This window comes from Carya illinoinensis, chromosome 16 (genome assembly GCF_018687715.1).
Source record: "Carya illinoinensis cultivar Pawnee chromosome 16, C.illinoinensisPawnee_v1, whole genome shotgun sequence".
Lineage (NCBI taxonomy): Eukaryota > Viridiplantae > Streptophyta > Magnoliopsida > Fagales > Juglandaceae > Carya > Carya illinoinensis.
The window spans coordinates 1,305,548-1,333,317 of NC_056767.1; the positions used below are offsets into that span (position 1 = coordinate 1,305,548).

The 27,770-nt window shown below is 31.7% G+C and overlaps 2 protein-coding genes across 12 annotated transcripts in view; both read right to left on the bottom strand.

Moving 5' to 3' along the window:
- Positions 1–3,140: 3,140 nt before the first annotated feature.
- LOC122299064 (disease resistance protein UNI-like) lies at positions 3,141–26,905 on the bottom strand. Of its 11 annotated transcripts, XM_043108960.1 has the most exons (10): positions 26,760–26,905; positions 25,890–26,026; positions 21,562–21,642; positions 18,768–18,880; positions 17,989–18,158; positions 10,997–13,643; positions 9,928–10,743; positions 8,538–9,248; positions 4,429–5,029; positions 3,141–3,547 (listed from the first exon to the last, which is right to left on the bottom strand). In XM_043108960.1, the coding sequence occupies exons 6-9, from the start codon at positions 13,511–13,513 to the stop codon at positions 4,976–4,978; spliced, it is 4,098 nt and encodes a 1,365-aa protein (XP_042964894.1). In that variant the 5' UTR covers positions 13,514–13,643; positions 17,989–18,158; positions 18,768–18,880; positions 21,562–21,642; positions 25,890–26,026; positions 26,760–26,905; the 3' UTR covers positions 3,141–3,547; positions 4,429–4,975. The 11 variants fall into 11 exon arrangements, with proteins under 11 accessions (XP_042964894.1, XP_042964896.1, XP_042964890.1 ...); XM_043108962.1 differs by lacking the exon at positions 25,890–26,026 and having other exon boundaries at positions 26,760–26,879; XM_043108956.1 differs by lacking the exons at positions 25,890–26,026; positions 26,760–26,905 and adding an exon at positions 23,077–23,283.
- The window catches only part of LOC122299065 (probable disease resistance protein At4g27220), a 64,615-nt gene continuing 43,480 nt past the window's right edge, over positions 6,636–27,770 (bottom strand). Inside the window, exons 8-9 of the mRNA XM_043108976.1 lie at positions 8,073–8,147; positions 6,636–6,987 (exon numbers count right to left, since the gene is read on the bottom strand). The gene's annotated coding sequence lies outside the window, so the exon portion shown is untranslated. The remainder of the gene's footprint in view (positions 6,988–8,072; positions 8,148–27,770) is intronic.

The window sequence follows — 27,770 nt, forward strand, 5'->3', positions numbered from 1 at the left end:
CAATCGGTTTTCATATTTGGTTGGCTGCATCACCCTCAAGTTCTCGTGGGTCTTCTGTGTATATCCTCTGCTAGTGTGAGTTCCTTCCAATTTGGAAAAGTATAGTTGCAAACACAATTGTGCACTAATTTGTGCACCAATATGATGTGATTGGTCAAAAAATAGATTTTATTGATAACAGTGTTAATTTAAATTTTAAGTATGAATAAATCAGTGTTGGTACACAGATTAGTGCACAACTACGCTTGTATGTAGCAAAACTCTTCCAATTTACATGGTGGCAGTATGCAGCTTCTACTGATCTCTAGAATTGGAGGCGACCATCATGTCCATTTAATAATCGTTTTCCTACTAACTACTCTTTAAATGCCAAAATCTTTTTCCGTTGGATGTACTTTCAAAACTTCTTATAAGGAAATTTTCATTTTCGAAAAAATAGATTTCTAAATTTTTTATTAAATTTTAAAATTTGAAAGTATTTGGAATCTAATTTTATTTGTGCATAACAAAGTTAGAAAAAAAAGACTTGTTCTAGGCTGTATTGTATCTTAAAGACATTCTCTTGTAATCCATATGCATACCATTATTGTTAGGGAAAAATATTATCTTAAAGAAGCCACATTGTGATGTGTCTTGAAGCAAACTCTTCTCTTATCATTTTTTTTTTCTTTTTTTAGCTCTTTTGCACCAACAATTTCTATTCAAATTTATGTGGATATATGAGTTTCACTTTAAATGCTAAATGTGACGTTGCTTAGTTCGATTTTTCCCCTTCCTTGTGAATTGCATGTATACAACCAGTGATAAAAATCAAAGAATAGGGGAAAAAGAAAAACAGATGATACAATTTGAGGTAATGGACATATTGGTGGCCGTTGGAGCTTTTAATGGTTATGAACTTTGTATTCTCCGAAGGAAAGTACAATGGTAGCTCCATCACCATCCTAGGGAGGAACCCGGTCTTGCACCACGTGAGGGAGTTGGCGGTGATTGGCGACAACGGCCTTTTCCGGTTTGCAAGAGGTTATGCCGAGATTAGGACTCACGTATTTGATCTCAAGACATTGGATGCCGTAGTTGAGTACAATGTCCATGTGTTGCATTGTTGATGCTCTTTAGTCTCTTGACTTTTTGGGGTCGGGTATATTTGATGATGCTCTGTTTTTTTTAGGTTGATTTTCCTTTATGTTGGTCACTTCTGAATAATAACCCATGCGGTGTGGGAGCTGGTTTTTATTGGTGGCCGTCCCAAAACTTCTAGCTTTCAAAGAAAATAGAGATTCTCTCTAATTCGTTGGCAAAATTGATTAGTATAAAGGCAAATATAGCTATGACTAGTTGCAATGTGCACCCGGTTACAACTTGCATCCTAAAAACTGCAAAGAGTTGCAATGTGCACCTTAAATCATCTTCAGCTTGAATGTGCAGTTTATGGTCCATATTCAACTTTGTCAGTAATTTATGACACACATCACGAAAATGGTACATACTATCCTATTGTCCATGCCATGTTATGAAATACAAATCACTGATTTGAAAAGGTCCCTTACCTTCTTTGAAGTTCAACAATGTTTGATTTTGAAATTTTAGAAGTCTAACATACTCTGTGGCCGTATAGGAGAGGCCATTGTCCTAGCAAGTCAGCTCTACATAAATGAGCTAGTTAGGTAATCACATAACAGGAAAAAAAAGGAGAGTGAGAGGCATATTTAAGTAATCACACCCCAACTAGAATGTACTCAATCTAAGCTTGACTTAACCTTAGTCTTTTATCAGATTCAAACAATAGCAGTAATCGACGAGGTAATTGTAACGACAAAAAAAGAGCTATAAATTAAGGTGGGCATTTTCATGACAACTTCTGCTTCTAATAACTCCAGTATTTAGAATAGATACAAAATTGAACATGAAAATGAATGCCAATTTCTAGTACTACAGAGCTCTATTCTTAATTTTTGTGAGTTTTTTGTTGCAGAAGATCGTTAAACTTGTTAAAATGGATCTAGAAGGTTTCGGGTCTACAACAACGACAAAGCCTAATAGCATTTTTGTCATCTTTCTCGAATTCTGGTCAATCTGCAGTTTTGTTGATGAACCTTTTATTAATGACATAGCAACTAAGGATCTTAAATGGAAACATGAAATATTATACTTCTAAACTGGTAGCAGTAAATCTATAAGGGAAAGAGAGAGTTTTTATTAATGGTATCCAAAAGTATGAGGGGAACGATAGAGGGGCAGGCAGCATGTATTCAAATGTGGTGTTTATGTCGTGCCAGTTGATTCGAGTCCATAACTACATGGAATCGAGCTGGAAATATCACCAAGGAACTGCAAAATTGTCCTGATATCGACTTCTACATATTATTCAGATTTTGATGTACTCTATCGCCCTAGAAGAACTGATCTCTTGAGAATGGAACTATGGTCGTCCGACACTATAATTCATAAGCTGGGCAGGCATTAGATACACCTAAAAATAAGAAGATAATTCGGGTCTACTTGATGTTGAATCATGTTTTCAAAAGTAGGAAGCAACCATATCATTCAATCATATCATTTACTCCTATTTCTAAATCCAAATGACTAATATATCAAAGATATACTAAAACATTCAGATAATTTCAATCTTAGGCAATCAGAAATTCCAGTGCCCTGTAGCAGTTGCTCCAGCACCAACATGATGAATCTGCATATAAAGTTGTGTGATGCAATTACAAACTTTTAAATGATTGAAAATCCACAAACTATCCCAAAAGCATTAGTTGATAGGAATGGTGGATTTCATCATTTAATTGATATTAATGCAAATGACTGCAACCCAAAGCAAACTCAAGAAAAAATGACAATATCATATCATTTTTTCAAACTAGGACAGTTCGGCAGCAAACCAATAGATATTTTTATTTCCTTAATTATGAATTAATGTTGAATTAGTAGATAGATTAGCCAGACCAGCTTTGAATCTTTTAACTGGTTAAAGTGTTGTATTACCATATACACTACCTGCAGAGGTGGTTCCCTTTTAATCATCACCCTTTTGCTGATGAAAAAAATCTACCCTTTTGCAATATACATCCCAAACTATGAAAAGTTGTGGAGGAAAAACAGAAAGAAGAAAAACGAGAGTTGGGGGCATATTTAAGTAATCACACTCCAACTAGCAACGTACTCCCAAAAAAGAGGTATTAAAGGTGGGCATTTTCAAACCTTCAACTTCTAAAATCCAATATTTAGAACAGATATAGTATAGAATTTGAAAATGAATATCATTTTCTACAACGGAGCTCCATTTGTGTGTTCTGTGTGGGAGCCTCTCCAACCTTATACTAGTCATCTAACTAGCAACACTATTTCCCCAAATTTGAAGAAAAAACCACTGCAGAGGGTTTGGTTGTCCATCTTTCTCCAAAAATGCAGTAGGTATGGGTAGCTCTGGAGGTAAATGCTGAGGAAAAGCATCAATTGTAACCCCAACACCATCATCTTTCTCAATCATCTTTCTCAATCAATTTTGCCATGCAGTTCCATTTGCTCGAGATTTAAACTGGAAATGTAAATTTAAAGTTAATTAAATTCTACTTAATAACAGCTTGAGCTTTCTTATCCAAACATACAGCAAAACTGACCACATGCAGCAAAACATTGGGGACACAACCAATCATGAGGGCATTCCATTAAACAAATTCTAAAAAATATGCATTGTGCAGTGACATACAATGCAAGATCGATTAGTTTAATTTCACAGAGAGAGAGAGAGAGAGAGAGAGAGAGAGAGGCGTCACAAATTTCTTAGGAGAAAATGCAAAGAGTAGGTTTCAAATGAAAATATAGAAACAATGGTGTAGTGTAAACAAACCCATTTTTAAGGAGAAATTTTGGCACGTTTTGCTTTTTTGAAAAAATGATGCATGGCATAATTTATCATTTAGGAAAAACCTAATATAAAAAAGGAAAAAAAATAAATCTATCGCATGGATACAATGTTTGAGGCTTTCAAATGTCCCAAGGGACCACAATAATAAGAAGAGTAGGGGAAGTAATATGCCAGATTCATATGTCATTTGAAATATTCACATTTAGGTTGCTAGCAAACATCTTGTTTATATCCATATTGAAGAAGGCCATACAACCACAAGGAAATAAACGCTTCCACACAACCAATCAGATGAATTAGATAGATCCTTAAATTCTTGTCCAGAGTTAAAGGCCTCAAATTGAGAAGAATGCGAGCCCACCAAATGAAGCACATGCTCAGCTGATCCCATGCAACCAAAAAAATTCTAAAGTGCCAGCAACCAAAAAAATCTGGAAATGGGGACCAACAGTCTCCACAAGTCAAACAGAAATTCTGTCTCTTATCAAGGTGATGAACCATTTGAATGCGTACATGCCTATCAAGATGATGATTATGAGGCCGGAACTCACTAAGCGGGGTGGAGGAACGAGAGAGGATGGAGAAAAGAGAAAATGAGGATCTGAGCTTTTCTGAGAGAGAGGAACGAGAATGAAATGAGGATCTCAGCTTTTCTTCTGAGAGAGGAACTAAAATGAGGTTCTGAATTGAGATTGTACGTAGCAGAATTGTGAGATTAAACTATACTGCAAATTATTGGAAATGCCCAATGAAATGACCAACCACGAGAGACGCAATTTTGCATCTGGGAATCCATTTATTGATATCAACGAAGCTCACGGGTGCCATTTCAGCAGCTCCAGAAACCCCAAACCTGCAAGACAATCTCTCAGGGGCAGGGCAAGCAAAACCAACAGAAAGAAACCGATGCTTTAATATGATTTTCTTTACAAAGTATTTAATTGGGGGAGCTCGTTCACACTTCACATGATGAGAGACAAATTGATGATAAACTCTCCAGCTGCTAATTATTTAGAGAAAACTGAGAAATGCAGCAAAAAAGAAGGAAACAGAAGTCATAAATACGAGGAAATTGATCGAATTGAGGAATTAAACCTGCTATGGAGACCTGGAGCTCTTTGAGATCTCCTGTAAATTCTCCTGTAAATTCGCCTGAAATTTTGAAAATAGAAACTTAAAATACCTCTATATATACTCACGTTTAATATCTCTTGCAAATTCGTCAGAAATTTGGGAAACCTGCTAGGTAACATACCTTTCCTTTGATAATGTGTTGTATGGTGGTATTAAGGTCTCCTTCTATCATTGGTTGAAAAGTTTCAGGTTCTGTATAACGTACACTATGATGTACTCCTTGTAGCTTAGGTGCTTTCATGCTTGTCGTGGGAACAAACATTTTTAATTCTTCACATTCAACAATTGTTATTTTTTCTAGAGACGGCCACTCAAAAGCAATCGCCTCCTTGTTGCAAAAACATTCTAATTTTGGTAAATTGCCGAGCGAGAGGGTCTTCACTTGAGGGAATGCAATCACATGATCTCTTTTCTCTTCGTCTCCTGATTCTTTTGCAATGATTTCTTTCATTTCATAGCATGCGTGAACTTCTATTTCTTCTAATTTCACAAGAAGTTTTGCCATGGATGGTGTGAATAAACATTTCAAACTATCACATGTCATTACACATAGCGATCTCAAGTTATTGAAGCCCTTGATATCTCGTGGACCTTTCTTCCATATATGCAACAGCTTCGGTAACCATATTAATGTCAACGCTGTCAAATTATTGAAGATATAATTGCTTTCTGCAAGATCAGTAGTCCCTCATCAAGTTCAAATATCACTTCCAATGAATGACATCCCCATGCTTCAAGTTCTTCTAGATTTCCCAAACTTTCAATCAAGTAGTAAGGAAATAGACAACACATCTTTGTTTGATTTTCAGTCTCACTCAAATTTGGCTCATCTTGATTTGTCAATGTAACCTACCAAACATTAAAAAAAAAAAAAAATGACACTGTCAAAAATAGACTCATATATATAGAGGAGGAAATTTTTAGGCTTAACTTCAATTTGAGCACCTAAATTAAAAATATAACGAAGTTATATATATATTTTCATTTACATGCATTTCATAGATATGCTCTTACCATCTACATTAATGTATTACAAGCACTATTTATAGTAAGGACAAATAAATTTAATCAATCACCCTATGAGTTTTATCATCAAATTCAACCTCTAAAATGAAAGAATCATTAGTTTTAATAATTTCTAGTATTCTTTAAAAAACGAGTGATAGTTTTTAAATGATTGAAAATCCACAAACTATCCCAAAAGCATTAGTTGATAGGAATGGTGGATTTCATCATTTAATTGATATTAATGCAAATGACTGCAACCCAAAGCAAACTCAAGAAAAAATGACAATATCAAATCTTTTTTTCAAACTAGGACAGTTCGACAGCAAACCAATAGATATTTTTATTTCCCCAATTATGAATTAATGTTGAATTAGTAGATAGATTAGCCAGACCAGCTTGAATCTTTTAACTGGTTAGTGTTGTATTACCATATACACTACCTGCAGAGGTGGTTCCCTTTTAATCATCACCCTTTTGCTGATGAAAAAAATCTACCCTTTTGCAATATACATCCCAAACTATGAATAGTTGTGGAGGAAAAACAGAAAGAAGAAAACGAGAGTTGGGGGGCATATTTAAGTAATCACACCCCAACTAGCAATGTACTCCCAAAAAAGAGGTATTAAAGGTGGGCATTTTCAAACCTTCAAATTCTAAAATCCAATATTTAGAATAGATACAGTATAGAATTTGAAAATGAATATCATTTTCTACTACAGAGCTCTATTTGTGTGTTCTGTGTGGGAGCCTCTCCAACCTTATACTAGTCATCTAACTAGCAACACCATTTCCCCAAATTTGAAGAAAAAACCACTGCAGAGGGTTTGGTTGTCCATCTTTCTCCAAAAATGCAGTAGGTATGGGTAGCTCTGGAGGTAAATGCCGAGGAAAAGCATCAATTGTAGCCCCAACACCATCATCTTTCTCAATCAATTTTGCCATGCAGTTCCATTTGCTCGAGATTTAAACTGGAAATGTAAATTTAAAGTTAATTAAATTCTACTTAATAACAGCTTGAGCTTTCTTATCTAAACATACAACAAAACTGACCACATGCAGCAAAACACTGGGGACACAACCAATCATGAGGGCATTCCATTAAACAAATTCAAAAAAATATGCATTGTGCAGTGACATACAATGCAAGATCGATTAGTTTAATTCCACAGAGAGAGAGAGAGAGAGAGAGAGAGAGAGAGGCGTCACAAATTTCTTAAGAGAAAATGCAAAGAGTAGGTTTTAAATGAAAATTTAGAAACTATGGTGTAGTGTAAACAAAACCATTTTTAAGGAGAAATTTTGGCACGTTTTGCTTTTTTGAAAAAATGATGCATGGCATAATTTATCATTTAGGAAAAACCTAATATAAAAAAGGAAAAAAAATAAATCTATCGCATGGATACAATCTTTGAGGCTTTCAAATGTCCCAAGGGACCACAATAATAAGAAGAGCAGGGGAAGTAATATTCATATGTCATTTGAAATATTCACATTTAGGTTGCTAGCAAACATCTTGTTTATATCCATATTGAAGAAGGCCATAAAACCACAAGGAAATAAACGCTTCCACACAACCAATCAGATGAGTTAGATATATCCTTAAATTCATGTCCAGAGTTAAAGGCCTCAAATTGAAAAGAATGCGAGCCAACCAAACGAAGCACATGCTCAGCTGATCCCATGCAACCAAAAAAATTCTAAAGTGCCAGCAACCAAAAAAATCTGGAAATGGGAACCAACAGTCTCCACAAGTCAAACAGAAATTCTGTCTCTTATCAAGGTGATGAACCATTTGAATGCGTACATGCCTATCAAGATGATGATTATGAGGCCGGAACTCACTAAGCGGGGCGGAGGAACGAGAGAGGATGGAGAAAAGAGAAAATGAGGATCTGAGCTTTTCTGAGAGAGAGGAACGAGAATGAAATGAGGATCTCAGCTTTTCTTCTGAGAGAGGAACTAAAATGAGGTTCTGAATTGAGATTGAACGTAGCAGAATTGTGAGATTAAACTATACTGCAAATTATTGGAAATGCCCAATGAAATGACCAACCACGAGAGACGCAATTTTTTTTTTATATCAACGAAGCTCACGGGTGCCATTTCAGCAGCTCCAGAAACCCCAAACCTGCAAGACAATCTCTCAGGGGCAGGGCAAGCAAAACCAACAGAAAGAAACCGATGCTTTAATATGATTTTCTTTACAAAGTATTTAATTGGGGGAGCTCGTTCACACTTCACATGATGAGAGACAAATTGACGATAAACTCTCCAGCTGCTAATTATTTAGAGAAAATTGAGAAATGCAGCAAAAAAGAAGGAAACATAAGTCATAAATACGAGGAAATTGATCGAATTGAGGAATTAAACCTGCTATGGAGACCTAGAGCTCTCCGAGATCTCCTGTAAATTTACCTGAAATTTTGAAAATAGAAACTTAAAATACCTCTTTATATTCTCACGTTTAATATCTCTTGCAAATTTGCCAGAAATTTGGAAAACCTGCTGAGTAACGTACCTTTCCTTTGATAATGTGTTGTATGGTGGTATTGAGGTCTCCTTCTATCATTGGTTGAAAAGTTTCAGACTCTGTATGTACTCCTTGTAGCTTAGGTGTTTTCATGCTTGTCGTGGGAACAAACATTTTTAATTTTTCACATCGAGCAATTGTTATTTTTTCCAGAGACGGCCAAATAAAAGCAATCGCCTCGTTGCAAAAACATTCTAATTTTGGTAAATGCACGAGCCTGAGGGTCTTCACTTGAGGGAATGCAATCACATGATCTCTTTTCTCTTCGTCTCCTGATTCTTTTGCAATGATTTCTTTCATTTCATTGCAGTGCCAAACTTGTATGTCTTCTAATTTCACAAGAAGTTTTGCTATGGATGATGTGAATAAACATTTCAAACTATGACATTCCGATACAGTTAGAAATCTCAAGTTATTGAAGCCCTTGATATCTCGTGGACCTTTCTTCCATATATGCAACAGCTTCTGTAAATCCATTAATTTCAACTCTGTCAAATTATTGAAGATATAATTGCTTTCTTCAAGATCACGTAGTCCCTCATCAAGTTCAAATATCACTTCCAATGAATCACATTCACACGCGTCAAGTTCTTCTAGATTTCCCAAACTTTCAATCAAGTAGTAAGGAAATAGAGAACACATCTTTGTTTGATTTTCAGTCTCACTCACATTTGGCTCATCTTGATTTGTCAATTTAACCTACCAAACATTATAAAAATAAAAAAAAATGACACTGTCAAAAGTAGACTCATATATATCTATAGGAGGAAAACTTTTAGGCTTAACTTCAATTTGAGCACCTCAATTAAAAATATAACGAAGTTATATATATATTTTCATTTACATGCATTTCATAGATCTGCTCTTACCATCTACATTAATGTATTACAAGCACTATTTATAGTAAGGACAAATAAATTTATTCAATCACCCTATGAGTTTTATCATCAAATTCAACCTCTAAAATGAAAGAATCGTTAGTTTTAATAATTTCTAGTATTCTTTAAAAAACGAGTGATAGTTTTTAATATGTAAAGTGAAGTTCTCCAAAATTTAATATTTAAAGCGACGTAAAAGGTGAAAATTGGAATGCATGAAAGATAAATTGTAATTTAAAAAGGTAGCTCAAAAGCTGAGTACTTAATGAAACTAGAAAAATTACGGCAGATGGACAAATGAAAAAGATTTGCCTTTTTTTTTTTTTTTACTCTCATTGGTTTAAACTTAAAATATGAAGATAAATAAATAAAAAGAAACTTTTTAATAGTTAAAATGAAAAGAAATAGAGGAAGACCAAGTGTTTCAAACAAGTTACAAATAAAAAATAATAATAATAATAATAATAATAATAAGTAAAGCTTAGTCTTGATGCACATACCTGATCTTTGTTAAAGTTGTGTTTGTTCTCTCCTAAAGAGGAGCTGCAATTTCTTTGGTCTGGATTAGAATTCCTGCGACGTGGTACACAAGACAACTCTAGACATCGGTTGAGAAGTCTAGAAGATTCTCTTGTTGAGGCTGAGGAGGAGCCAATACTAGGCTCTTGGGGGGCTCTTGCATCAAGTTTCGCATCTTTCTTTCTTAGTTTTCTTCCACTTTGAATTTCTGAACCAAATGTTTTAAATTTTGGACAAATATACAATTCGATATTCTTTATGGATGGCCACTCAAAAGAATGGGCTTCGCTATTAAAACTCACAAGATTTTCTAGCCAACGTAGTCCGAAGGTATGAATTTGAGGGAATACAATTATATTTGCTCTCCCAATTTCTTCTCCACCTTCGTCCTCTCTTTCAATAATATTTTCCATCGATTGGCAGGTCCATATTTTTACTGTTTGAAGCTGCACCAGTAGTTTTGCAACAGTAGCAGGAAGCAAACTTCTAAGATTTTTACAATCATCAATATCAATTGATACTAAGTTTTGAAAGCCTTGAAATCCTCTTGGAATATTCTTCCACACATGAGCCATCCCATCTAAATTCCATAACTCTAGGCTTGTTAATTGAGAAAGTGCAAGGACGGGGTGGTGGTTCTCTATGACCTTTAGTCCTTCCAGATCAAATATCACTTGTAGTGATTCACACTCCTTAACATGAAGTTTTACCAAATTGGGAAACCACAAAATGGTGTTGGATGAAAATAGTTTATGAGAGAGGGTTGTTGATGAAGTGCTGCCTCCTCCTCTTTCAACCTGTTTAATCCATTAATTCAACCATTACAATATTGTGAGAAGTAGTTTTCAAATATATATAATGTATATCCTTAAGATAGATAGGAAATTAATAAGATGTTTATTCCCAACGAAAATCATATTTCTAAATTACAAAATTTTCCAACAGTAGTAACAAATCGTTAACTCTTTAGAAATTTTCAAGAGATTTAATCTTTGAAGTAATCGATATAAAATGTGAATCATAGATGTACTATTAATTGGGAGAACATACCTCAACTGAGTCCATGGACTTACAGATACCAGTAAGCCGTGGTAAGGAAGATAGATATATTTTCTCCAAGTTCGGCAATGTAATGATATCACCGATGACTTTCTTCTTATCTTGATCTCCTTCCTTCGAAAAAACTTCTTGTATATTTTCACAGTCAAAAAGGCGTAAAGATTTGAGTTGAACCAAATCTCTCACCATGGCCAACCAAAATATATTTTCCGAATACTGGCAATTAAATATGTAACAATGTTTTAGGTTGCCAAAAACACCCCTATTCTCCAAAAGTACTTTCCCAAGATCACTTGCATCCTCACGTTCTTCGAGTCTAATTGCATTTTCAAATAAATAGGTCTCATCATCTTCAATGTTTATCCTAAATCTCAAGTTGGAGTTTCTGAAGTGCAATTCTTTTGGCAAGCACTCGATACTTGGTACGCTAATTTCTAAAACCGTCATTTGACCGAAACGGGAAATTAGTTCAGCAAGGCTTGCATTATTACTTGTTCCTTCTCCATTTCCTTCCATTGTAGTCGTATATTCCCAATTCTTAAAATTTGCAATATACAACTCTTGTAGGTGAGATAAACGGGATAAAACACCTGCTGCAATTCGCTTTAGAGAATCGCATCCCTTCATATCCAACAGCTTCAATTGACTAAGATTTCCTATTTCACGCGGCAACTCCTCAATCTCGGAACCACAAAAACTAAGAATTTCTAGTTTTCCAAGGGTTCCAATTGCCGACACATCTCCCAAACGACAACTCTCTAGATTCAACATTAGGAGGTTCTCGAGGATCTGGATTGATGATGGCAATGACTTCAAGGAAAAGCAGCCTTCTTCCAAATACAACATCTTTAGCTCATTCATCCCATTAAAGAAATTTCCTGGCAATGTTTCTGAATCCTTTAAACATGATAGTCGCAAAAGCTGAAGTTTGGGACACTTCAACCCATCAGGATGCCCTTTCATTTCTCCAAGTAAAAGAGAAATTGTGGTGTAACTGTCATCCTTCTGTGGCCATTCTACAAGTCTTCTATCCAACTCTACCATAAAACCATGTTGGTCTCTCGATGCAATTGATATGGCAACATCTCGCACAATATCATGCATTTTGACGCTTTCGTACCTTTCGCTATCCAACAATAGATTTGATCTTCGAAGATTCCGAACTATTGCATGGACATGTGCTCTTGTTTGTTCCACAGTACCAAAGACTTTAAGAAACCTTTTTGCAACTCTATATCTAACTAAATGCTCAACAGGAATATCATAATCATCGGGATACAAACAACATAACAAAAAGCACGATTTGGCTTCATCAGTTCCTAAATAATTGTAACTGAACTCTATGCTAGAATATACCTTTGGATGCATACCAGTGATATATTGTGGGATAGACATTTTAAGCTGCTGAAGCGCGGTTTTCCACTCGTACTCATCGCTTTTGTTGCTAAGAGCACTTCCAACCGTTGCAATAGCAATAGGCAAACGTCCACATTCCTCCGCAACCTGTTTTGCTATTGAAATTAGATTGGGAGTATTGATACAAGCACCTGCCATCTCTCTGAACAGATTCCAAGCTTCTTCTTCAGATAAAAGTCCAACTTGAAAAATCTTCTGAATTCCCATTTGATTGCAAGTATCCTCATTTCTTGACGTCAACAAGATTTTGCAGTGCTTTTCTTTAACTGCATAGTAAACTCCAATAGCCTCAAGATCAAGCTGTTCCCAAACATCATCCAATATCACAAGGACCCTCTTATTATTCATCAACCTCGAATGTAATTCATCTGCTCTTCCATATAAACCCTCTACATCAAGTCTCTTGCCTAGCATATCCGCAAGTTCGCCTTGAATCTTTGTCAAGTTTGGACTTTGAGACACCACTGCAATGGCAACTTTTTCGAATAAACTTTCAGCTTGGACTCTTCTAGCTATTTCTTTGGCCATTTCTGTCTTGCCAATCCCTCCCATACCACATAATGCAATCATGTCGATTTTGTCATCCCTTAGAGCCTCCAAAACATTTTGAATCATTGATTTTCGTGATTCAAAATCCTTAAAACGGTCTGTGGATGACGATGTCACTTTCAATGGAGGTGCAATATTGTACACCCTATCATATTTTCTACCTTCTTCTAGCAACTTAATGATAGCTCGAGTATTCTTTTGAGCTTTCTTACCCAAGGAATAACGTAGCTTGAGATCAGGACACCAACCATTTAAGCACATCCTATTAGTTTTGACATCTTCTTCTAGGAATTTATGCACTTCTTCAATTTGTTTCTCCACATTTGTCAGCCACGTCTTCACTTCACTTGCGACTACTTCTTGATTCCATTGGGCTCCATCAACAGATTGTTGCACTGCCTCTTTCTTCTCAAGTAGCTTCGGAAATTCCTTTTCAAGATCTTTGATATTGCTTTTGCAGGAGATAATATAGTCAAACTGTTCTCCGATTGGACCAACTGAGTAATCTACTATTTTTTCAACAATTGAAGAAATAATTTCCATTTTTCCTAAAATAGTTTTTCTGTTTTTGTAATTTTTTTTTTCTATTCTTTTGTGAACACAAATGTTGTTCGAAATGCAAAACTACAAGTTGCAAGCAATATTGAGAGAATAAGACGAAATCTGCCACTGCCTGCCCATTTACCAATCAAAGAAGCAAAACGGGGAAAAAAATCAGTCGAAAATTAGGGCGAGAAGATATATATCTAGGAAATAGAAAAATGAAAAAAAAAATTTGGAATATCACAGAAAACAAGCTAGTAGATCAATGTCACCATATTTTAGGAAAAGAAGGCTATATGGCCTGGGACAATATCTCAACTACCAATAACATGTTTTTTTGTATCAAATTTTCTCGTCTAGTATGCACGAATTACGATCGATTTGACCACCTGTAGATGTATAGTGAATGGCTATATCTAATTTCCTTATATTCATATACATCGATCATGAACAACTATTTATAAAGACCTTACGACCAATTTTAAAAGTATTTTTGTTTTTACAAGGTAGCACACAAGATCATATGCATGAACAAGTAATTAAAAAGTTTGTAACCATTTAAAAGTAAATTTTTGCATGCAATAATAAAGGAATAAGTGAGGAAGAAATTAGTAAGCACCTTTGTTAATTTTGCAAGATCAATGACTTGTTTCGGCTAGCTCTTCTGAGTTTCTAGCATTCCCCATTTCTCAAACAGACAAACCTCAACCAATTTATCCTCAAAAAAAGAGAAAAGAAAAACAAAAGTGCATAGCTCTCTCCTCTCGTGATCATAATGTTAAAATAAAAATAATATTAAAAAAATATATTATAATAATATTTTATTCAACTTTCAATTTTTATCTCATTTTATCTTATTTGTATAATCAAACGAAGGCTAAAAGAAATTCCACGATTGCCTCATGTGTTTCCTTTAGGTGCAAAAATTCATTTGCTTAATCATAGTATTTATCTTTTGCGAAATATATTACAAATAGATCAACTGATAAGTCATCTGGATCCAATTAAGCACATCATGCTTAAATTATAGCACTAGAATTGACTTGATCTTATGGATGTGTTATCTAAAATTTGTCTGAGATATGAAAAAATTGGCCACCATTAGATTAGCCAAAAGTTTGAGTTATGATGTTTTATGGAGTTATGAGAAAGAGAAAAAAAAAATTGAATAAAAATATTATAAATTTAAAATATTGTTAAAATATAATTTTTGTTGAGATTTGAAGAATTGAATTGTTTTTTATTTTTTATTTGAAAGTTTGGAAAAGTTGTACTGATTAGATTGAAAAAATTGTAATATGATTAGTTTAAAAGTATTTATATTTGAGTAATATTTGGAAAGAAAATGAGATGAGATTAAATAGGATAGAATGAGATTAGATGGAATAAAATGAGATAAGATTGATTTCCAAAGATTCCCTTAATCATTTCAATTTTCAAGTAAGTTGTACGCAAAAAGGAAATTGGATTGAGAAACACTCTCAGCCTATCTCATCTCATCTCACTATTACAACATTTTCATATTTTTACACAAAATATAATAAAAAATTCAGTTTTTCCAAATCTCAAAACAATAATAATATTAAAGAATAGTATTCTAATAATATTTTATTCAACTTTTAATTTTCATCTAAAACTATCTCATCTTATCTATATTATTATTATTATTATTATTATATAGAGCAAGAAGGCTAATTCAACACGAGGTTTAACTTTTGAATGGGTAATCAAAAGCTACTAAGTGGCATTAGCCAAACTTCACTTAATTTAGCTAAATCAATACTAATACTCTTACAAGTTAATCCGACATCACCTATTTAACCCCTTGATGAAATAAAACAAAAATATAAGAAGTGAGAATATTAAAAATATTTGATCTATTCTATTATTGGACAATAAGATGGTCAGGCTCATTTTGATAGTAAGTTTAGATGAGATGAATTGAGATAGTTTGTGAATAAGAGTGAAATTTTTGAGTTGAGATAAAATGAGATGATTTTTGAAATTTTTGTGTGTTTAGATTAGGAAGTGAAATAAGATGAGATGAATTGAGTTGGTTTGTAAATAGTAGTGAGATTATTGAGTTGAAATGAGATGAGATGGTTTTTAAATAGTATGTGTTTGAATTAGGAAGTGAGATGAGATGAGATGATTTTGGATTATAAAGTAATTTTAAAATAAGTGTTTGGATAAGAGAGTGTCTCTCAGTACAATTTAAGATAAGATGGTTTCATCTCATATCTGAAACCAAATGGCTCCTTAAAATGAGATTTAGGAAAATTTTGTGAATAGTAGTAAAATAATTTGTAAATAGTAGTGAGATAGAGTTGAGTTTTTTTGGATTTTGGAAAATAAAATAGAAAATTTGAATAAAAATATTGTAAAATTAAAATATTTTTAAATATAATTTTTGTTTGTAGATTTAAAAAAGTTGATTTTTTTTTAATTTAAAAATTTGAAAAAGTTGTAATGATTAGTTTGAAAATATCTGTATTTTAGTGATATTTAGAATGAGATAGGATGAAATAAGATCAAAATTTTGGGATGAAATTTTTTTTGTAACATCTCCTAAAATTAAGGAAATATTTTCCAATGCACAACACAAATTTCATCTCAGAGAACATTGAAAAAAGAAAGATGGATCACGGTATTTCAACTTTGATTACATATTTCTACTTAATAATTTTATATATTTTATATGCATGTTTTGGATTAATAATAAATGTCGAATGGCCAAGAGTGGTTCATTTTTATGAGTAATTCTACATATAACAGTGAATTTTTATATATTTTATTACATATTTTTACTTAATAATTTTATATATTTTATACGCATGTTATAGATTTTAGGCCAAGTTACCTAATATTCGATTACAAATCGCATAGATCTAAAGATAAGTGTGCAGACTGACAAGCCACTGCCACGGCCTGCGGCCATGACTCAAACATCCATGGGTAGGGGTGGGCAGCGGGGCCCCGCACCCCGCTACCCCGCCCCCGTTCGCCCCGCCCCCGCCATGGCGGGGCGGGTAACACCGCCCCTCATGAGCGGGGGCGGGGTCCCCCGCCCCGCATCTAGTCCCCTAGCGGGGGCGGGGGGCGGGGAGGGCCCAACCCCACTCCGCATTTCCCCCGACCCGCCCCCTACATATATAAATATTATATATATAAATATAAATATTTATATATATATATATATATATATATAAAAGCATAATTATTTATATATATTCAAAAGCATAAATATATGTTTATATATATAAATATATTTTTATATTTTACAAATTGTGTATATATAAATATATATATTACAATTTTTTAGAGTTGTTTACAAAGTATGCATTAACAAATTTAAAAACTATATAGTTTAAAACTACTACACTACAACTTATATAAAATATGCACTAGCAAATTTAAAAACTACATAATTTTTAAATTATAGTCATATTTACAAAATTTAAATTTACAATTTGGATCTAAAAATATATTTTTAATCACTTTTGGATTTAGAAATAATTTTTAAATATAAAAAAAAAGTAGTAATTTTTTAAAGGGAAAATGAGGCGGGGCGGGGCGGGGTACCCCGCCCCGGGGATGCGGGGGCGGGGGACGGATGGGAAAACCCCACCCCCGCACCATGCGGAGCGGGGTGCGGGGAGGGGGCTACCCCGCACCGTATGGTGCGGGTAGCACCCCTATCCATGGGCATTTCTATTACCCATGGTTATAGTTGTGGATCATAAAACTCGTAGACCCATACTCGCAGCCGCGAGTCTTTAACTTACAAAGCCACAGTTGCAATCATGAGTCGCAGTCGCAAAGACCCAAACCCAAGTTGTGGTCTTACCGTCATAGAATGTGGCTCAGCTGTGAGTCATGAGTCATGACCCACAACAATGGAAGGAGAAGACGGCCTAAAAGAGGGGGAGAAGGAGAAGATAAGAGGGAGGAGAAGAGAAATGAGATAGAATAGAGGTCAATGAATGGCCGTTAAGGTATGAAAGGAAGGGGGAGAAAAGAAAAAGGAAAAGAGGAGAATAGAAGTGGGGAGAAGAGAAGAGGGAAGGGAGGACGGCCAAGAAGTGGGAATGAAAGAAATGATAGGAGAGAAAAACGTAGTGTATATAATTAGGGTGCTCACCCATCTACCCTTTGTGCATGGGCAGGTGCCCACCTATCTGCCCCTGTTGTGGGCTTCCCGCCCCAGGCGGCCATTGGGTATACCAGCCCACAGGCCTAGCTGTATGTGATGCAATAATACAAGTCTAAAGTCGAAAAAAAAAATAGAATCCTGAAACTGGCATGCCAAGGAGGACCAATAGCCTACAAGAGGTTGTTTACCATTTATAATTTTATATATTCACAATTAGAGATCCAAAAAGTATTACATAGAAAAAATGAAATTAGCATAGAATTGAAACAAAAATATGACACAGAAATATTAAAAGAAATAAGGGAAAGTTTTTGGGACTAACCTCTACAGCCTCCTCTAGAAAGCAGAGAAGTATGTATAGCACATAAATGTAGGTATGGATTTGAGAAAAGTGATGTTGAAAAACAAGAGGAGAGCAGCAGAGCGATTTTAAGCAAAATGCACGCAAGATCAAGAACTTATTTCAGCTCTTATGAATTTTCAGCGTTCGCTCTGAAAAATAAAAACAAAAGCATCTAACTTCGAGCCCACAATCTGCAAAAATTGATGAAATACAGTATGCGATTTGGTTATACAATTCCCAGTTCCTTTTGTAAACACTTGTTAGTTCATAATGTGGTGGGTATCTAATCCCAATTCCTTTTGTATTTTAGGATAATTTGGTTATACAAAATTATTTTATCCCATCTCATATAATTATTATAATTTTCTTAAATTTTTATATAAGATATAATAAACTATTCAATTATTTAAATATTAAAACAAAATTAATATTAAAAAATTATATTATAACAATATTTTATTTAACTTTTAACAAAACATTTAATCTCATCTCATTTTTAACTCTAGTCTATATACTATTGATTTAACCAACTGTAGATATACAGTAGATCTTTATATGAATATAAACATTATGAACTAACAAGTATTTACAAAGTTTGCAACCAATTTTAACAGTCTTTTTGTTATTTTGCACTCATTAACTTACAAGGTAACACACATCATGAACAAGTACTAACTAAAAAATTTGTGACCAATTAAAAGTAATTTTTTGCATGCATTAATAAAAGAATAAGTGGGTAAGAAATTAGTAATTAGCACCTCTTAATTTTGCAGGATCAATGACTATTTCTTTCAACTCTTCTGCGTTTCCAGCGTTCCTTTCAGATTTTTCTCAGACAGACAACCAGCTCAAGTCTCAACCAACCTCTCATCTGAAAAACAAAAACAAAAGCCGTCTAACTCCGAGGTGATTGTCATATCTTATTAATCTCAACTCAACACGTTTTTTGTTTCAAATTCTCTCGTCTATATATGATTGATTTTAAACAACTACAAATATATAGTAGCCAGAATCCTAGATGCCTATAATTTCTTTATATTCATAAACATCATGAACTTATAACAAGTATTTACCAAGTTTTCGATCAATTTTAAAAGTATTTATTTATTTGGCATCCATTTACAAGGTAACACAAATCATGAACAAGTAATTAAAAAGTTTGCGTGCAATTAAAAGTAATTGCATGCATTAATAAGAATAAGTGAGGGAGAAAATAGTCAGCATGCACCTCTTAATTTAGCAAGATCAACGACTACTACTTTTAACTATTCTCAGCGTTTCCTCTTTCTCAAAGACAAACCTCAACCAATCTCTCATATGAAAAATAAAAACACAAGTGCCTAACTCTCTCCTCTCCTGATAATGCTATATGGGGACCAGGTTGTAATCATGTTTTCCACTTACGTACGTTTGCCTGTACAGGGAGGAAAACAACAGTGAAAGGCCACCACGTGAAAAAGAAAAAGAAAAAAAGACAAATAACTTTGGTCCCCACAAACTGCAAAAAGTCGCTGAGAAAATTCATCGTGACTTCGATTTAGTTTATCGGAACTGACGATGTAATTATTGACGAAGTTAAATGTTAGGTAGGTGCAATTAGGTTGAGGCAATTATCTGATAATTTAGTGAATAGTGATTATGAGGAAAGATATTTTATTGACTTTTAAAAAAAATCAGAAATTAAAGTTTTTATATATTTTGATATATACGTTGTTGGAGATTGTGAAAATGAAGATAATAAAGTATTTTGAAAAAACAAATTAAAATACATTCACAAAGTAGAAAAATGAAAAAAGATATTATTTTTATTATGAAGATAAAAAGGCTAATTCAATGCGAGGTTTAATTTTTGAATGGGAAGTCAAAAACCAACAAATGGCCGCATATTACCAATTAATCCGACCTCCCGTTTAACCCTTAATGAAATAAAACAAAATGATGATAATTGAAAAATATTATAAATATTTTACCTCTTCTACTATTGGATAATAAGTAGATTTTAAACCAGAAAAATTAAAATGAGATTTAAAATTAACGTCTTATATATACAATTGATTTAATTTCCGTTCATTTTAATAATTAGATTTTGAAAAATGATATAAGAAAATCTTACACCACACATATCTACCTAATAATTAATATGTGACCATATATCTCCACTATGTGATTTATCATTTTTGTCTTATTTGGACATACACATATTTAAGTATTAAGATAAAATGTAAAAAATAACAAATTACATATTAGTTAATTAGAGGTATGTGATGTAAGGTTTCTATATAAAATTTCTTTCGCTAAATTTTAATCTAACTATTGATACCAGATGTCGATAATTTATTTTTGTTCATACACATCCTGAACATGCATTTACAAAGTTTGAGGCCAATTTTAAAAATATTTTTGTTTTTTGACATTCAAACGAACACATATCTTAAATAATTAATTGGATAAAGTGTAGAATCATAGTTTAAATTTAAATCTTATACTTTGATAGGATGTGAAATTACTATTTATCTGAAAGATATAAGCAGATAAAAAGATATATTTTAACTATTTATATTCTTCAATTGGAATTATGGCCTATTATTATTATTATTTTTTATTTTCACTTTACTTGGCCTAGACAACGCCGAGTGAACTACCATTACTTACGTTCTAGTATGAAACTATCCACGACTGAGTATATCCGTATGATAGAAGGGAATTGTTTTCTTGAATTGTTCGAAATATATTTGCGAATAGTTATTTTAAATAGTAGTATTATATATAATTATTTTTATGTATTTTTTATATATTTTATTAATGTGATTGATTATATTAATATTTTTTTAATATATAATTAATTATATTAATAAAATATATAAAAGAATATATAACAATGAATATATATATATAATTTTTATTTTTTTAAAATGCAATAAAAGAAAGAAACATCCGTATGGTAATGTCCAGGAAATCTTTCTTTTAGATATACTACTTTTTCATCGGTAATGGCTGCCAGCCAAGAAAATATATAAAAAAGAAAAGGGAAAGACAATACTTGTGTCGGTAAGTCCAAAGCCACTTTTTAATCATTTCAATTTCGGCTAAAAAAAAAGTAAAAGAGATTCCACAAAAACGACAGTATTTCTAATCCCATGGGCCACCACCTTGCAAAAGCTAAAAAAAAAAAAAGAAAAAAAAAAAGAAAAAAAAAAGGTTGGCATTTATTTATCGGTCTTTCGACGACAAATGCCATTATCAACTCAAAAATACTTAAATCAATTTTTGGACAAGTAATGCTTTACTTTTTAGTACTATAAATCATCTTGATTATAAAACTACAGTAATTGTCATTATATGTGAGTAAACAATAAGTTAGCCAATGCCAATACTCACATTATAATACACGTATTGGCTTAGTCATATGCTTGTGGTATATTCATAAACATTATGAACTAACAAGTATTTATAGAGTTTTTGACCAATTTTAAAAGTTTGTGAGCAAATAAAAGTAATTTTTTGCATGCAATAATAAAGGAATAAGTGGAGAAGAAATTAGTGAGCATGCACCTCTTAATTTTGCAAGATCAATGACTTGTTTTAGCTCTTCAGAGTGTCCAGCGTTCGCTCCGAGCCCACAATCTGCAAAAACTGATGAAATACAGTACGAGATTTCTTAGCCACAATTTTTGTCAGTCAGTCAAGCAAAGGATGGACTTTCTACCGTTTCCCATAGGAATTTATATCATGTGGTGGGTATCTAATCCCATTTCCTTTTGTCTTTTATGCTGATTTAGTTATACAAAATTATTTTATTTTGTTTTATATAATTATTATAATTTTCTTAAATTTTTATATAAAATAAATAATTTAATTTTTTTAATTTTTAAAATAAAATTAATATTAAAAAATTATATCAACTTTTAATAAAACATTTACTCTCATCTCATTTTTAAGTATAGTCTATAAACTATTGATTTAACCAACTGTAGATATATAGTAGATGCCAATAACTACTTTATATTCATAAACATTATGAGCTAACAAGTATTTACAAAGTTTGCGGCCAATTTTAAAAGTACTTTTGTTATTTTGCATTCATTAATTTACAAGGTAACACACATCATGAGATCAACAAGTACTAACTAAAAAATTTGTGACCAATTAAAAGTAATTTTTTCATGCATTAATAAAAGAATAAGTGGAGAAGAAATTAGTAATTTGCACCTCTTAATTTTGCAAGATCAAGAACTTGTTTCATCTCTTCTGAGTTTCCAACATTCGCTCTTAATTCTCAACATTTACAATAAATATTGCCGCCTCATATAGTTTGACACAACTCAAACACTACAATAGTTGCTATCATTCAGTAATTATTTATTTATATATTTAAGTTTTACCTCAACCATCTATTAAAGTAAAACTTGACATTGTTTTAGATCTTAAAAATCATTCGTCATGAGTAAATTTTTACTAAATTTCAAAATAAACTTTATTTCCATGTTCATTGTAAAATTCATCTATTTGAAAGGAAATAAAATTATAAAAATCTAAATTTGTGAAGAAAAGTGTTTACTTTTTGAATACAATAGATGAATATAATTTGGATTTTATGAAAATATAGTCATCTTCAAGATTCATTGAATGAGAAAGAATAAACAAGAAAGAAACTCAAATTCACCTCAGCAGAGAGAATTAATATTATCGATCTTGCTTCTTGAAGACAAATGGACATGATAGCTCTAATTTTTTTTATAGGGTGCAAAGATTAATGTTTAGGCAAAAATATTTATGCATTAAACAAAAGTATTAAAAATATATAGCTAAAATAATAATATAAATTTATATTAAAAACTATATATTCTTTAATTTTTGAATATTAGGCTATTAGCTGCTGTATGAGATGCAAGAATACATGTATTGAGCCCTAAAAAAAAGAAAGGAAAACAGAATCCTAAAGCCGACATATGCCAAGGGCGAACAATAGTTTATGAGACCTTGTGACCATTTATATAGCAAAGTATTGGAACAAAAACATGATGAAAAAACATCAAAATGAAGAAAGGGAAAGTTTCTGGTACTAACCTCTAGCTACGACTTCCTCTAGAAAGTAGAGAAGTATATAAATCGCACAGAAATAGAGGTATGGATTTGAGAAAAGTGATGTTGGAAACTAAAAGCAGAGCAGCAAAGTGATTTTGAGTAGTTTAGATCATAAAAATCACAAAGATGAGAGGAGAATGACCACCATGCCTTGTCTTTACTTATAAGATGAGAGTAAATGCATTTTGCAAGAAAATGAGAATCGGGTTCTTTAGTGTACGTGTTGGTCCCATATAACATGAGATTTTGTCGTTTGTGTTGGAATATGGCCACTTTTCCGATTATTTTATCGGAGTTTAATGATATAATTATTAAGACTGTTCAAAAGCATATTAGGCCCACTAAAAAATATAAATTTTATAAAGAAAATATTATATATATACTTATAATTTTATTCACGTAATCATACGCACAGACCTCTCAAATGTAAAATCTTTAAAGTTTGATTTGGTTTCCCAAATATTTCAATAAATTTTATCTTATTTTAATATTTAAATATTATTTATATATAAATATTTTTTAATTTTAAATTTTCAACTTTTTAACTTTTTTATATATTCATTATCTAATCATTATAATTTTTTTAAACTTCTAAAAAAAACATAATAAATAATTTAATTTTTTTTAATCTCAAAATAAAAATTATATTCTAATTTTCTTTTGCATTTATAATTTTTATTTAATTTTTTTCTCCCATTTTTTCAAATTCCATAAAATATCTTAAATCAAGCCATTTCACTACTACATTCACAAATAATCTGATTACTATTCACAAATTTCTCATCCAATCTATATAATCAAATGATATCTAAAATTTAAAATTCAAAATTTTAAAGTGCCTTAACTCTCTCCTCTCTTGAAAATGGTCTATGCAAACAATGTTCTTTTTTTTTTTTAATAATATTAGATTCAGTCATAGATTATGTTGTATAATTATTTTGAAAAAAATATATTTTATTATTAAAAATTAATTTTTATGTTAATTTTATATTTATTTAATTTTTTTAAAGAATCACACAATACTTCCACTTGCAAATATGATTTCTCTTTCTATTTACATTTGCCTGTACATGGTGGGAAAAAAACTGTCAAAGGAAACCGCGGGAAAAAAAAAGGACAAATAACTCTGATCCCACAATCTACAAAAAAGTAAATGAGGAAATTTCTCTTGGTTTCGATTATTTGATTGGAATTTGACAATGTAATTATTGATGCAGTTAAATGTAATGTAACATTTTGACACTGTTAAAAAGAATCTTTAATAGAGCCAAAGGCCAACGGCCTGATGGCATGGAGCCCCACCTCCAAAGTGAGGTCTGGGGTTCAATCCCCTCCCCAAATCCCCCGTATCAAAAAAAAAAAAGAATCTTTAGTAGTTATAAAAAAAATCTTTAATAACATGTTTGGAATAATTCAAAATTTTATGAATAATAATGAAATAATTTGAATAAAAGTATTTTATTAATTTTTGAAAAAATAAAAAATAAAATAAATATATTATAAAATTATAAAATTAATTTTTTATTCTTTACCCTTTCTTTTGTTGAATAATAATGTTAAGTATAAATTTAAAGTGTACCAATATTTTTCAGCCATTTTATAAAAAAGTATATTTATTTAAAAGAATAGGTTGTTTTATAATTTTTAATCATATAATTTACCTTTTAACATAACGAAAGTACGAGATTTTTCTATTTGACATTTTGTAAAAAATTTTATTTTTTTGTTAAATATATCCACATGAAAGTGGATAGGTGCAAAGTCCTTTTCCTGTTAATGGCTGCCAGCCAAGCAAGAAAATAGGAAAAAAGAAGAAGAAAAAACAATACTTGTGTCGGTCAAGTCCGAAACCACTTTAATCATTTTAAATAAAAACCCAATGTGAAAATAAGAAAAAAATAAAACATTTAAAGAGTTTCCACCAAAACCTAAACATTTAAAGAAAACCTAACTCTTAATTTCTGATCCCACCGCACTGCAAAAGCTGGCATTGATTTGTCGCTCTTCAATGATAAATGCCATGTGAGATTCTGAGAACATGAACGAACTAACAGGCATTGCTGTTTATGCATAATTATGATACATAACAATAAAATAATCTTTTATTATTATTTTGATTTGAAAATACATAATTATTATGGTTTTTCTGGAATGGCAAAATGATTATTTAAAAGAGGTGCTTTTACACATGCAATGCCAATGTTTTAACTAGTCTTGTAATTGTTTCCTTAAGGGTAGGTTTGAGGCCTCATATAACATACAAAACATTTTCTGAACTCATTTTGTATTATTCTTAAATATAATTTAAATAAAAAATTTTTAAATATATCATTTAAAATTTTTTAAACTTTCAAATAAAAAATAAAAAATAATTTTAACTTTTTAAATCCTCAAATAAAAATTATATTATAAAATTATATTTTTACAATATTTTAATTTTATAATATTTTTTTATTTAATTTTTTCTTTTTCATTTTTTAAAATCTAAAAAATACTTAATTCAAATTATTATTATCTCAACTCAAAAATACTTAATCAATTTTTGGATAAATAATATGCATTCAGGTCCACACGCTACACTAATTGTTTATATATGTGAGTAAACAAAAAGTTAGCCAATGCCAATACTCACATTATATTAATAAACATTATGAACTAACAAGTATTTACAGAGTTTTTGACCAATTTTAAAAATTTGTGACCAATTAAAAGTAATCTTTTTGCATGCATTAATAAAGAAATAAGTGAGAAAGAAATTAATGAGCAGCTATTAATTTTGCAAGATTAAGGATTACTTGTTTTAACTCTTTTGAATTTTCAACGTTCGCTCTTTCTCTGATAGACTCTCAGACAGACAATCAGCCCAAGTCTCGACCGATCTCTCCTCTGATCCGTGGTAGTTGTCATGTTTTATTAACTCTGAGCCCACATTCTGCAAAAATTTAATGATAAAATACAGTACGATTTCTTAGCCACAATTTTTGTCGGTCAGTGAAGCAAAGGACGGGAATAAATCTTCCCAACACCCCCAACATCCCAACACCCCATCTCTTTTTTATTTTTTAATATTTTTTTAATATTTTTTTTGAATTTATTTAATTATTTTATTTATTATTTATATATTAAATATTTGATAAAAAATAAAATAATAAAAATTAAAAAATAGATAAGGTGTTGGGATGTTGTGTAGGATAACCCCAAAGGACGGACTGTCTCCATTTTCCCATAGGAATTCATAATTGAGATCACGTGGTAGGAATTTATCAGGAGAGGAGAGAGAGTCAGGGGATTTAAAAATAAAAAATAAAAATAATTCAGCCAGCACAATAAGAAGATTCCGAAAAAAAAAAAAGAAGAAGAAGAAGCAAATTGTGACTAACATACCAGGAAATAGACCATAACTAATGCAAATCCATACATCAAAAGGAAAACAAAATTAGATGATTTAATTGTTAGAAAAGCATAGTCACGATCAGGAAATCTAAAATAGGAAAAGAAACCGAAAAAATAAAAACAACCACAAACGAAATAAATGCCCTTGTGTACTGTTTTTGAAAAGAAAAATGATATAACAGTAATTAACTAAAAAATTTGTGACAAATTAACAGTAATTTTTTGCATGCATTAATAAAAGAATAAGTGGAAAAGAAATTAGTTATTAGTACCTCTTAATTTTGCAGAGTCAACCAGTACTACTTCTTTCAGCTCTTATGTGTTTCCAGCGTTCTCTCTAGATTTTTCTCAGACACAAACCTCAACTAATCTCTCCTCTAAAAAAGAAGACCACAAGTGCCTAACTCTCTCCTCTCCTGATAATGCTACATGGGGACCAGGTTGTAATCATGCTTACGAACGTTTGCCTGTACAGGGAGGAAAAAAACAGTGACAGGGCACCACGTGAAAAAGAAAAACAAAAAAAGAAAAGAAAAAAAGACAAATAACTTTGGTCCCCACACACTGCAAAAAGTCAATGAGAAAATTCATCGTGATTTCGGTTGATCGGAATTGACGATACAATTATTGACGAAGTTAAATGTTAGGTAGGTGCAATTAGGTTGAGGCAATTATCTGATAATTTAGTGAATACTGATTATGAGGAAATATATTTTATTGACTTTTAAAAAATAGTCAGAAATTAAAGTTTTTATATATTTTGATATATACGTTGTTGGAGATTGTGAAAATGAAGATAATAAAGTATTTTAAAAAAACAAATTAAAATACATTCATAAAGTAGAAAAATGAAAAAAAGATATTATTTTTATTATGCAGATAAGAAGGCTAATTCAACGTGAGGTTTAATTTTTGAATGGGAAGTCAAAAACCAACAAATGGCCGCATATTACCAATTAATCCGACCTCCCGTTTAACCCTTAATGAAATAAAACAAAATGAAATAAATATTTTATCTCTTCTATTATTGGATAATAAGATAGATTTTAAACTAGAAAAATTAAAATGAGATTTAAAATTAACATCTTATATATACAATTGATTTAATTTCCGTTCATTTTAATAATTAGATTTTGAAAAATGTTATAAGGAAATCTTACGCCACACGTATCTACCTAATAATTAATATGTGACCACACACTCCTCTATTTTGTGATTTGTCATTTTTGTTTTATTTAAATACACACATATTTAAGCATTAAGATAGAATGTAAAAAATAACA

Excerpts from the sequence above, each read along its gene's own strand:
- LOC122299064 (XM_043108960.1), bottom strand. The coding sequence starts at position 13,513 with ATGGAAATTATTTCTTCAATTGTTGAAAAAATAGTAGATTACTCAGTT. Across the intron at positions 9,249-9,927 it reads ACAACTTTAACAAAGATCAG|GTTAAATTGACAAATCAAGA; the intron begins GTATGTGCATCA and ends AATGTTTGGTAG. Across the intron at positions 5,030-8,537 it reads AACACATTATCAAAGGAAAG|GCGAATTTACAGGAGAATTT; the intron begins GTACGTTACTCA and ends TCAAAATTTCAG.